The sequence below is a fragment of the Stegastes partitus genome, unplaced genomic scaffold, assembly GCF_000690725.1.
Source record: "Stegastes partitus isolate 25-593 unplaced genomic scaffold, Stegastes_partitus-1.0.2 Scaffold1529, whole genome shotgun sequence".
Taxonomy (NCBI): Eukaryota; Metazoa; Chordata; class Actinopteri; family Pomacentridae; genus Stegastes; species Stegastes partitus.
In genome coordinates, this window is record NW_007579260.1 from 134 (window position 1) to 12,298 (window position 12,165).

Here is a 12,165-nt window from a genome sequence, read left to right on the forward strand (position 1 = left end):
ACAATAGTCCAGTTGTTTATAGAATAAATAACAATTAATAATAAAATAATAAAACATGTAACTAAGAAAGAGTTTCATAAAGTCAAATATTGATTAACGATGAGTGATGTCGTTTGTGTTTCATAAACAACGATCAATAATAAAATAAAATCAGAAGAAATACCAGTAAATAAAATGTAAACACAGACTGAACAGCTGCAGCAGCAGAAGGTTTGTCTGTGTGTCAGATGACGATCAATCATGTGGAATCGATGACCAATAATCAGCTGATGGTTACTTCCTGTTGTGTGTCTGCAGACTCCAGCGTGTTCGACGGCTCCGGCCTCCCTCCGTCCTCCGGCAGCCAAAGTACGAACTCTCGCCACTGATTTAACGTAACTGAAGCGATAAACCCGACGCTCACCTGTCTGTGCTCCTCCTCAGGTGTCACCTCCCCGACCGTGTTCGCTGTGGGCGGAGCTCCGGGCGCCGCCGGGTCTCCGGGACCCAAACGGAGCGGCTCGGGAACCGGGAACACGCTGAAGGTAGGAAGCAGGGCGGGAAGATGGTCGACTGGATTTATTAAGAGATGGTTCTTTTCTGTTTGGTTTTGTTTAGTTTGGTCAGACGACCCGTTTTAATGAGTCCAGATGATTTACTGAGTCATGTATTTATACTGCAGTCATGTATTTATACTGCAGTCATGTATTTATACTGCAGTACTGGTATCAGCAGTACTCCCACTACCATGTATCAGTACTGACCTGCGTCCTGTTGCAGCGCTGGTTGACCAGTCCGGTCCGCAGGCTGAGTCAAGGAAAAGCTGACGGACAGAAGAAACCTCCAATCAGAACCAGGAGGCGGGACAACCGGCCGGAGCTGGCCACGCCCCTCACGGGCAACACACAGGCGGTAAACAAACAAACAAGCAAACAAATAAAGACCAAATTATTCAGGAGCACCGAGTCATTTTCTCTCTTTGGTTCCCCAGAAGGCGAGGAAGGAGGAGGCGGGGCATAGCGGCGGGGAGGAGGAGCCAGAGGAGGAAGGCCCCACCCCCTTGCCGCCACCGATGCAGATCATCAAAGACCCGAACAACCCCGAGGTGACGAACAGCATCTCAAACTGAGAAATGAATAAAAATGTCTCGCTTTATTTCCATAAACTGAATTAAAATATATTCGACGTAACCTCAAACACATCCGTGTGTTTCTACGGTTACGGACAGTTCAGCGACAGCGACTAGAAACACGAGTGTTGGTTCGGTCATTTTACAGACTTGACGGCTACTTTTTTAACTTTCTTTTGTAAATCGAGTCACTTCTGTGTGCAGGCGCTGGACTCGGATCAGGGATCGAACGAGTCGGACACGGAGCAGAGAAACAAGGCGCTGAGAGGACGAATGTGAGCAGAACTAACACTCAAACATGAGCTTTAGGGGAACTCGTCTGAACCGAGACTTTGTCTTTGTGCAGGTTCGTCGTTAACGAGATGGTCCAATCAGAGAAGGACTACGTGAAGGACTTGGGGGTGATCGTCGAGGTGAGGAACTTGGTTTTACACTCGTTGTGCCTCCAGGTTTATGTTTTATTAAAATGACAGAAACAATAAAAAACATCTAATCGGCTGAATGTCAAATGAAATGAAACTCGTGTTTGGACAAAGTCTACGGGGCAGGACTCGACTCGACTCAGGACTTGTTGGTCTTTACTTGAACCGTGATTTTGAAATGTGGCTTAAGACTTGTTTCTGACTTAGAACTTGACTTGGGACTTGACTCAGGACCTGTTAATTTGACCCAGGTTTTAACTCGGGACATGACTCGGGACTCAGGACTTGTTGGTTTGACTCAGAACTTGACTCGGCTCCTGACCCAGGGCTTGATTTGGGTCTGACCTAGGGCTTGACTCAGGCCTTGACTCGGGACTTGACTCAGGTCTTTACCCAGGACTTGACTCAGGTCTTTACCCAGGACTTGACTCAGGTCTTTACCCAGGACTTGACTCAGGATTTGTTGGTTTTGACTCTGGTTTCAACTCAGGTCTTGACCAGGGACTTCACTTAAGTGTTGACTAAGAACTCAACTCAAGAATTGTTGGTTTTGACTCAGAACTTGACTCCGGACTTGACCCATGACTCAATTTGGGACTTGATTTGGGTCTTGACCCAGGAACTGATTCAGGAATTGTTGGTATCGCCTTCATGCTTGACATGGTTCTTGACTCGGGACATGACTCGAGGTAAATGAAACTAAGTCTGTCTCTGTTTCTGTCTGTCAGGGCTTCATGTCGCGGCTGGAGGTCAGAGGAATCCCGGAGGACATGCGGGGAAAAGACAAGATCGTGTTCGGCAACATCCAGCAGATCTACGACTGGCACCGCGAGTCCGTGTCACGAACAGACACACAAAACAACACAACAGACACACTAACCAACACAACCTGTCAGCTCACTGTGGATGTTCTTTTCTTCCAGCTTCTTCCTGGTGGAACTAGAACGTTGTGTCCAGAACCACGACCTCCTGGCGGACCTCTTCATCAGACACGTGAGTTCTACAAACAGTGACTTGTTTTGGACAAAGTCTACAACGTGGGTAGGACTTGACCTGACTGGAGAATTGTTTGGTCTTGACTCAGGACTTGACTTGGAACTGTTTGATAGTTATTTGAACCTTAATTTTGAAACTCAACTCAAGACTTGGTGGTCTTGACTTGAGACCTGACTTGGGACTTTTTGGTCTTTACTTGACCTGGAATTCGGTCAATCCTAACTTCGGAAATAACTCAGGACTTGGTCTTGATTTAGGACTTGTTGGTTTTGACTCAGGACTTGTTTTGGGACTTGACTTGCATCTTGACTTAAGACTCAACTGAGAAATCAACTTGGGACCTGATAGTCCTGACCTGGAACTCAACTGATTTTTTGATTTTTACTTGGACCTCTTGGTCTTGACTCGTGACTTGTTTTGGAATTTGACTCAAAACTTAACTCAGGATTTGACTTGGGACTTGTTTGTGTTGACACAGGACTTGATTTGAGACCTGACTTGGGACTTGGTCAGAGACTTGACTGAAGAAAGGCTGATCTTGACCTCAGACCTCCTGGTCTTGACTCGAGACATGTTGGCTTTCAGTCAGAACTTGATTTGCGACTTTGAATTGGCTTTGGACTTGGCTCAGGACTGGACTCGGGTCTTGACTCGGGTGTTGCTGTTGTTGCAGGAGCGGCGTCTGCACATGTACGTGGTTTACTGTCAGAACAAGCCGAGGTCGGAGTTCATCGTCATCGAGTACGAGACCTTCTTCGAGGTAACGCTGCTTCGTTCTGTTTTCATGTTTCATTTTTTACGTTGAATCTGTTGATATTTTATATATATATATATTTATTTTTTGATTTTTTTAGTATTTTGACAACTTTCTGTTTTTATCTTCATCTTTAATTTTATCTTTAAAACATCCGTCCTGGTTCAAGTCAAACAGTGACTTCACGAAACGGGCTGGTTTTTGAATGGAGTCTGGTTGGGACCAACTCAATCTGTCCGTCTGTCTGCAGGAGATCCAGCACGAGATCAGCTGCCGGATGTCCATCAGTGATTATCTGATCAAACCGATCCAGAGAATCACCAAGTACCAGCTGCTGCTTAAGGTCCGTACGGAGTTTTAACACGAGTCTGTCTTCGTTAGCTGTTACACAAACAACAAAAACAAGTGTTCGCTGTGTAGAAGCGGCGCTGTGAGGTTTGAACTCAACGTTTTCACTTGTAAAAGTATATTTATGTCTTTGAATTTGATAATTAACTTTCATGACTTGAGTCTGAACTGGTTGACCTTGATTTACGTCTTGACCCAGGACTCGGGTCTCGGAACTTGAGTCTGGACTTGCACTCGGGCTAACCACCTTCCTAGTTCAGTTTCATCCGATCTAACACGTGTTTGTTGTAATAGTTCCAGATGTTCAGGTTAAATCTGTCTGATTAACACCTGATGTACCTGCGTTTGTCCATCAGGATTTCCTCAAGTATACGTCCAAAGCAGGACTGGACTGCGAGGAGATCGAGGTGAGTCCAGGTTCACTCTCTCTGTCTGCTTGTCTTACATTTACAGGTTTACTGAAGGGTTTGACCCTGAAGAGCTGAGAACATGAAACGTTGTGGTTCTGTCCTTCAACCACAGCAGAAGGAAAATATAAATGATTCACCAGGACGGGAACCGAAGCGTCTTTAATGTTTAACAACCGTGTGTTTCATGTGCAGAAAGCTGTGGAGCTGATGTCACTGGTTCCCAAACGCTGCAACGACATGATGAACCTGGGACGCCTGCAGGGATACGAGGTACACCTGTCCACTCACCTGTCCACTCACCTGTCCAGTGACCCGTTTGTCCACCTGTCCACTCACCTGTCCACTGACCCGTTTGTCCACCTGTCCACTCACCTGTCTATACACCTGTCTATGCACCTGTCCACTCACCTGTCCGTCTAAATGTCTGATTACGTCACACTTTGTGCCTTTTATTGGCTGTTATTTATTAACAAAAGCATTTTAAATGTTGCTAAATGTCAAGCACCCAGTTTACTCTGCTGCCCCCAAGTGGCCAAAAGGTGATTAAATTAATTAGCTCTAACTGAACTGAAAATATAAACGAGCAAGAATAGAACCCTGAGGAACCCCACAAGTAATTATGTTTTGAGGTGAAGTACTTTCAGTTTTTTATTTGTTTGAGCAGCTATGTCGCCCCCAGGTGGTCAAAAATGATTAATGCAGTTTCAAAATAACAGAGCTTCATAAAGATTGTTTTGCTTTTGTTGATGCTTTAGAAATGTAGTTGAATTTTGGACTAAATTTGAATGGAAGCGTAGATAAAGAGACAGAAGTCTTTACCTGTCCGTCCTCACCTGTAGGGGAAGCTGACGTCTCAGGGGAAGCTGCTGCAGCAGGAGACCTTCTGCGTTTGGGAGCAGGACGGAGGAGTTCTGTCTCGCAGCAAAGAGCGAAGGGTTTTCTTGTTCGAGCAGATCATCATCTTCAGCGAGCTCCTGCGTAAAGGCTCCAACAACCCGGGGTACCAGTTCAAGAACAGCATCAAGGTGGGACCGGTGGCACTGTGGAAACGGGCAGGTAAGATTTACAAAGGCAGCAACCGTGTTAATGTTCTGATTGTGTGTCAACAGGTGAGCTACCTGGCGATGCAGGACAGCGTGGACGGCGATCCCTGTAAGTTCGTGTTGTGGTCTCGCGGCTCGGCGGAACGCTTCACGCTGCAGGCGTCCTCCAGCAGCATCAAGATGACCTGGGTGGAGACCATTGCCGCCCTGCTGGACGCCCAGAATAACTTCCTGTCAGGTGAGGAACTCCCTGCATCTCGTCTTTTCCATCCTCAGATCTCCTTTGATATCACGGAATCTTCCTGAATTCTCCTTGGACCTCACAAACTATAGGGCTTCATGAATCATCACGGATTCTTACAAATGTCTCTGATCGTCCCGAAAACATCTAAAATCGAAAACATCACTGAACCATTAAATCTGACATCCATAAGTTATCTGTCAACTTTAACCTCCTTAAAACATCCTTGACTCTCCCTAAATACCCTTCATTTATACCTGGAACATCCTTAGATCTATCTGGATCAAATATCCCTTGAATGTCTTTGAATTTCCCTGAATCATTGCTCGGTCTCCATCTTTAACATCTTTCATATGTTTTAATCTTCCAATAAATACACACTTGAAGCTTCCTCAATGTGCTTAACTTACAGACGTCCTTAGATCGATCCACCACCATCAAAATGATTAAATCTCCCTGAAATTGTCCTGAAACTCCCTAAAAACCCCGAAAACATTCCTCGATCTGTCTGAATTATATTAGCTGTTCAGTTCCTTCAGAACTCAGTCTTTCAGAAACATGCTTGAATCTCCTAAAATCCTTCTTCGGTGTTCTTGAAATGTTCCTGATTTTCCTCAACATCTCAGGTCACTTAAAACATCTTTGAATCTCCACAAACACCTGCGATCTTTGACATCTGATGAAGCTTACCTTTAAACATCCTCACATCTTCCTAAACACCCTTCATTTCCTTTTGAACCAACCTGGATGTCATTAAATCACCTTTCAGATCCTCAAACCCCCTTAAATCCTGAACTTGTCCAGATCCGGTCTGGGTTTAGTCTGATCCTGTTTGACTCTTAGTTTCCGTCTCCACAGCGCTCCAGTCTCCCATCGAGTACCAGAGGAAGGAGGGCGGGATCTCGGTGACCCGCCCACTATCATCAGGGCGACCTCCCTCAGCCCCGCCCACTCCGAACGGCCACGCCCCACAGCCGCCTCCAGACAGCGAGCAGGACGACCAGGTATGGATTCCCTCATCTACCCGTCTTTCCGTTAAGCCTGACCTCGCCCTGGTTCTTAACGCCGGTCGACATTCCTCCCCTCAGGAGCTGGTTCTGGTGCTGCAGGACTTCGTGGCAGTTCGGGAGGACGAGATCTCGGTGTTTCGGGGGGAGAAGGTCCAGATCCTGGCGTCCAACCAGCAGGGTCAGAGTCTGGTGTACCGGCCGGCGAACAGCGACTCTCCGGCCGCCGAAGGCTGGGTGCCGCGCAGCGTGCTGAACACACACTGACACACACACACAGGAGCAAACACACCGACAGCAGGGTCAGATTCTGGTTTACTGTCAACACACACTGACGAGCACTCCAGGTACCAACCAACAGGGTCAAAGGCAAGTCGGGGACTCGTAGACCCGCTGAAGATGGCCACGTCCGCCTGTCCGACACTCCGGTCTCAAAAAAACGTCTGCATGTTTCCTCAAGGCTGAACTGAAGCTCATCACGTCTGTCTTCTTATAGATCATCTCAGAAACAAAGCGTTACTCCAGTAAAGTTTTTAGCTTTGGTCTTAAGTTTTACAAAACACTGACTATTAAACGGACAGTGTTCACGTGGAAGGACAGAAGGGTGTCGATACATAAAACACCAGAAAGATATTCAGTTTACTGTCATACGAGTCAAAGAAAAGCAGAAAACACTCCGTTTTTAGAAGGTGAAAGTGACACCAAAACTTGATTTAAATGATTACCTGAGGTATAAAACAGCCGACCAATAGCAACTAACGCTTATTGAGACAAATGTTTTGGTTTTGGGATGGACAGGAAGGATCTATTCAGACTCTCGTGGACTTGGGGAGAGTTCGTGTCATACTAACCCGACTGGACCACCGTGTACTGTAACGGCAGCCATTGAGGTCCAATCATCTAATATTTTACAGAATCGTCCGAGAACTAAAACATCTTTCTGTAGCTGAACACGATTGTTCTTTTCTCTAAACGTCCTGAGGTTTATCGTGCGGCCCTTCAAAGGGGACCTGAGCCTTATGTTGGGAACCGGACAGGTGGGCGGAGCCACACTTCAGGCTCGACATTCTTCACTGGAATAAAAGACCGTTTTCCACTGCAGGAACTTACGAGCTGAACTTCTGTTTGTGTTCCGACCACAGGAACCGTTCCCTGTTGTAACCGATCGTCAGCAGCCTTTCTGATCAATAACTGATGAGTCATTAGAACAGTTGAAGGACAGACGACGTTGTTCCAGCTTGCTTTTATCCATCGGCATGTGCGGTTAGCCACAGTGCTCGCTGTCCTGCTGGTCTCCAGTTCATCTTGAATTCAAGAGCTCTGGCCAGAGGTCATTAAGCATCACAGACGTCTTTGTCATGGTGCCCATTAGCTAGCTAGCTCGCTAGCTAAACCCTGAAAATGCTCTCTGCTGCCAACATGACCTGCCCATAGTCCAGCTGACCACTTTCTCGGGTAACTATACTAGTGAACACAAAGAGGCTCCACCCGATGGAACATCCAGGTACTTCGGTTTGTACCGGACGTCATTAAGCATCACAAAAGTCTTTGTCATGTTGCCTGCTACTAGCTAAACTCAGAAATTGCTTTCTGCTCGCCCACACCAACTAGTCCGAGGGTCCGCCTCCTCTACAGTTTTAAACACATCAACGAGCAAGTTGTTTCTGATGTCTCAGCGTCGTCGACCAACAGCTTCTTCTCCTGCAACCTAAGACCCAGTCTGCTAACATAGCAGACCTCCGTTGTTCTAACCTGAACCCACAGAACTGGAGTTACGTCCAGTGTCTGTTATTGGTAAGGCTGACCTGGGGGCTGTTCCTGTGAGCGTCGGCGCCACCTCGAGTTCCTGCAGCGGTCAAACGCCTGATGACTGAATGTTTCCAGATCGGTATTGAACGACGGACACACAAACACACACATTCCCAGCAGCAGGTACTGTTAAACTCCTCCCTCCTTCCTGGTGCTTCAACATTCAACCAAAACACACCGACCTGCCCCCCCGCTTCCTCCGTCCTCACCTCGTCCAATCAGACGTCTGGACGCCCCCAGCAACCAATCACACACTGATGACTACACAAACAGGGAGGGAGGCCCCATGACCACAACATCACCTCCACCGCCGCCACCGCCCATCAGAACTTGACTCCAGGAAGCTGCCGTTGCCTAGCAACAAGAGACAGTTTTAAAAAAAATGATAAAAAATTTAATAAAAGCCTCCTGGAGGAGAAGAAGAGGTGAAAAGACCCGCCGGCCAATCAGAACTGAGCTGTCTGTCCTGTTACATAGTGTGTATAAACAGACTGAGGACACACACACACACACACTGCACACACACACACACCACTGCTATGATGAAGATGACGATGATGATGATGATTATGATAATTAAGAATAATACGAGTCTGTTTTTCACCTCAATAGAGAGAAAAAAACTGTTTGTCATATTAATATTTGTGTGTGCGTGAGAGAGAGAGCGTGTTAGTGACGCCGTCCCGTGTGTGTGTTTTTCCACGGACAGTTAGCCGGTGTCCCGGTGTAGCGTTGCCATGACGACTCGTTGTGTTTGCGGTGACACCCATTTTTTTTGTTTTGTTTTTTGTTTTCTGTTTGTCTTTTTAGCGAACCAGAGCTGCTGCCGCCCCCCCCCATCTCTCCCCAGCGCTGCTGTTACCATGGCAACCGGCGGCGGCGGCGTTGGAGAGGCTAACGTGGCGGCGCCAGCTTTGGTTGAGTTTGGATATTCTGATTATGCATATCTTGTTTCTGTATATAGACCAGACGTCCAACCGCTGAACCGTCCGTCTCCGTCCGACGGCAGCAACACAACCTAACTGTGACCGTCTGTTTCTACTAAAACCGAAGCTGTAACCTTCAACACGCTCTCTACCTGTCTCTCTCTCTACCTGTCTCTCTCTCTACCTCTGTCTCTCTCTCTGTCTCTCTGGTGCCATTCTCAGACAACACCCCGGTCCTTAAGTCGAGTGCACCGCGGCGGGAAACAGTGCACGACGGAGGGCCGAGCGAACCACGAAGGGTTGAAGGTGGAATGTTACGGGAAGGTTTGGTTTGTTCTAGTCCACCTCAAGACAGCGCTCACATGCAAACACGTGTTCGAGCCAAAGTCCGACCCGGTGCTTACTGTCAGTTAGGGATGGTCCAGAACCAATTCTACGATTGGGATCAAGCCGATCACGGCAACTTCTAACAAAACATTCTGGCAGATTCATGGTAGCAACTGGACTGATTGAGTTCCTTGAAGACGTTCCACCTCCATCCAGGAGGCTCCATCAGCTCTGACTGACTAGTTGGGAGTTCCACATCCTGATATCCTGAAGGAGACATTAACACCTGAGTTTAGGTTTTAATTGGAGGTTTGTTGCTCCTCCCCCTCGTTATGCAGGTCGTTAGTGCTCCCCCTGACACAGTGGGGTTCGTTAGGGTCTCTGTGGCTCGGTGTGGATGTGGGTTCATCTTCCTGAGGAGAGATCTTAGGACTGAACTGTGAACAGGTGAGAGGTGATGCTTCAGACCTCCACCTCTGCTGAGGGATGGTCAGTCCAGTTGGACATAGATGGTTTCTTTCTTTTAACGAAACTGTATCAGCAGGAGGCTCTAGGAGCGCTGTCCTGACTTATCTGAGCTTGACTTACACCTGAGCTCTGGTTGGAGGTCCTGAACCTCCTCAGAGTCTCTGTCATGGTCCCGGTGCTGCTAAACTCCCACAATGCTCTCTGCTGCCACCATGAGCTGTAGTCTGAGTGACGCCTCCTCTGGTCTCTACAGGATTAAACAGGAAGAGGCTCCACCTGGTGGAACAACCAGGTACTACAGCTGGTCTACGATACGTGATTATTATTATCTAGGAGAATGTTATGTGGTGTTGGCAGACACAGAGTAGGGATGCAAACTTTAAGCCACTCAGTAGTCAACTCTGTTATCAATCACAACTAAAATGAATACAGTCGACGTGCTAGCATACGCTGAGGAAGCCATTTTGAACCAGTTACATCAGTCACCTGATTAAAGGAACACCATCCAAGTTTACGACCTCTATTATTAGATACTAGAGCCCTGATTGGAGGTCATTAACCTCCACAGAAGTCTTTGTCATGTGACCGTTGCTAGCTGAACTCCCACAACAAACACAAATACTTTTAGACACTCCTAAATTTAAACTTCTGTTTAGTCAACAGCAAAATTAGTCTTAACATTAACCAACCAGATGAGGACAGGTAATGAGCTTCCTGGTTATGTGAACGCAACTGATTCAGGAACTAAATATGGAGTCCATGTAAGCACCACATCCAGAACAGGATCATCCGTCCTGTGAGAGCTGTATTCAGACCGACGAGAACAAACCTAAACTCTCCCTAAAGGGCAACACACGCCGACGGCATCTCGAAGCAACGTGTTCCGCATTCGTCAGTTCTATCAGTGTCAGAAAAACGTCTTTATCTGTTTACGCTGCGAAACAGTTTTTGGGGAACGATGTCTGGAAGCAGAAGTGTTTCTGTTGGTTGGATGCTGGACAGAAGATACCGAGACCCACATGTAGACCTCTAAAACATCTCGATGGAGGTTCAGGAAAGACGCTGGTTTAAGTTGGAAGTTAAACTGGTTTTATTCTACATTTCCTGGAAACATTTACAGGAGATCTTCTGCACAGTCTTTTAATTTTTGGGGGGTTAACTGGAAAACATGTGGCAGTAAAATGCTTCATATCTGCATTTCCCTGAAATCCATCAAGGTGTAAAGTTTCCATGAATTCAACCAAAACATGGTGACAAGAAAACACAAGTTGAACCAACGTCGTGTCTCTTAACTGTGTTCTCAGAGATGATGCCGAGGCGTGTGTTGCATGTAATGTGGTTGGATGCTGCGTTCACGTCACGCCGTCGTAATTACCAACGTCCAACACGTGTAATTATGACTGACCGGCGCTGATTACTGCACAAGTGCCTGAAAGTCAACAGACCTTAATTCAAGGTGTTTAAATTCCAACGTCACGTGAACGCGGCACCAATCGGCCGACTGAAACTAAAAGCAGACGCCACTTTGTTCCCTGTTTCAGGAATCGAGGATCATTTTGTTCAACAAAAGTCCAAGAAAGGTTGAATATCGTTAAGCAACACGAGCGACCTGTGAACTCGGAGTGCACGTGAAGGGTTGAGGGCGGACTGTAGTGCACTGAAAAGGGCACAAGATGGCGACGGTGCACTGTGGGAGGTGGGAGCAGTGCATTGTGGGATGTTGTAGGTTGGAAGGTAGTGCACTATGAAGGGTGAAAGGAAAAGTGCCCGATGGGAGGTTTTCCTCATCGCTGGGAAGAGTTCCAGATGGAACTGGTGCACGTTCGAGGGTTTAGGCTGTGAAGTAGCACACGATGGATCCCACAGCAGGAAGCGGTGCAGGCTGGAGGCTGCACCGTGGAAACGAGGCCGTGTGCTGAGGTTCAGGGTGGTGAATAGTGCACTGCAGAGGGCGTAGGGTGCTGTTTGAGACCTCGCCTTGTTGCCAAACGGCAAACTCAACTAACCAATCAAACAGTGTTATTTGTACAGAACTAACAGCTGCTAACTGACTGCTAACAGCTCTCTGTCGTTGTTTGTAATAAACTTCATTTTTCATCCAAAACTACCTGCATGTGGCGTTTATTTGACAAAACTACACAACGAACCAGCTTCACGTTGATTTTTCTTATTTATGTTTAGACAACTATGGAACACAACAAAACAAAAAAACGTCTTCATCAAGTGTCTCCTTACAGTGAACACGGAAACACTTGTAATCACCATAGTCTACTGCCAAGAAGTGGTTCTATCATGACGCTGCCACC

General features: G+C 47.0%; 1 protein-coding gene across 1 annotated transcript; it reads left to right on the forward strand.

The window, feature by feature from the left end:
- Positions 1-302: 302 nt before the first annotated feature.
- On the forward strand, positions 303-8,814 carry LOC103371123 (kalirin-like). The gene is made up of 16 exons (XM_008300350.1): positions 303-348; positions 424-524; positions 760-891; positions 971-1,084; positions 1,313-1,383; positions 1,455-1,521; positions 2,259-2,362; positions 2,454-2,523; positions 3,200-3,286; positions 3,531-3,623; positions 3,985-4,035; positions 4,231-4,308; positions 4,878-5,063; positions 5,148-5,319; positions 6,181-6,326; positions 6,411-8,814. Exons 4-16 carry the CDS (start codon positions 1,052-1,054, stop codon positions 6,594-6,596), a joined length of 1,344 nt encoding a protein of 447 aa, XP_008298572.1. The 5' UTR covers positions 303-348; positions 424-524; positions 760-891; positions 971-1,051; the 3' UTR covers positions 6,597-8,814.
- Positions 8,815-12,165: the final 3,351 nt, after the last annotated feature.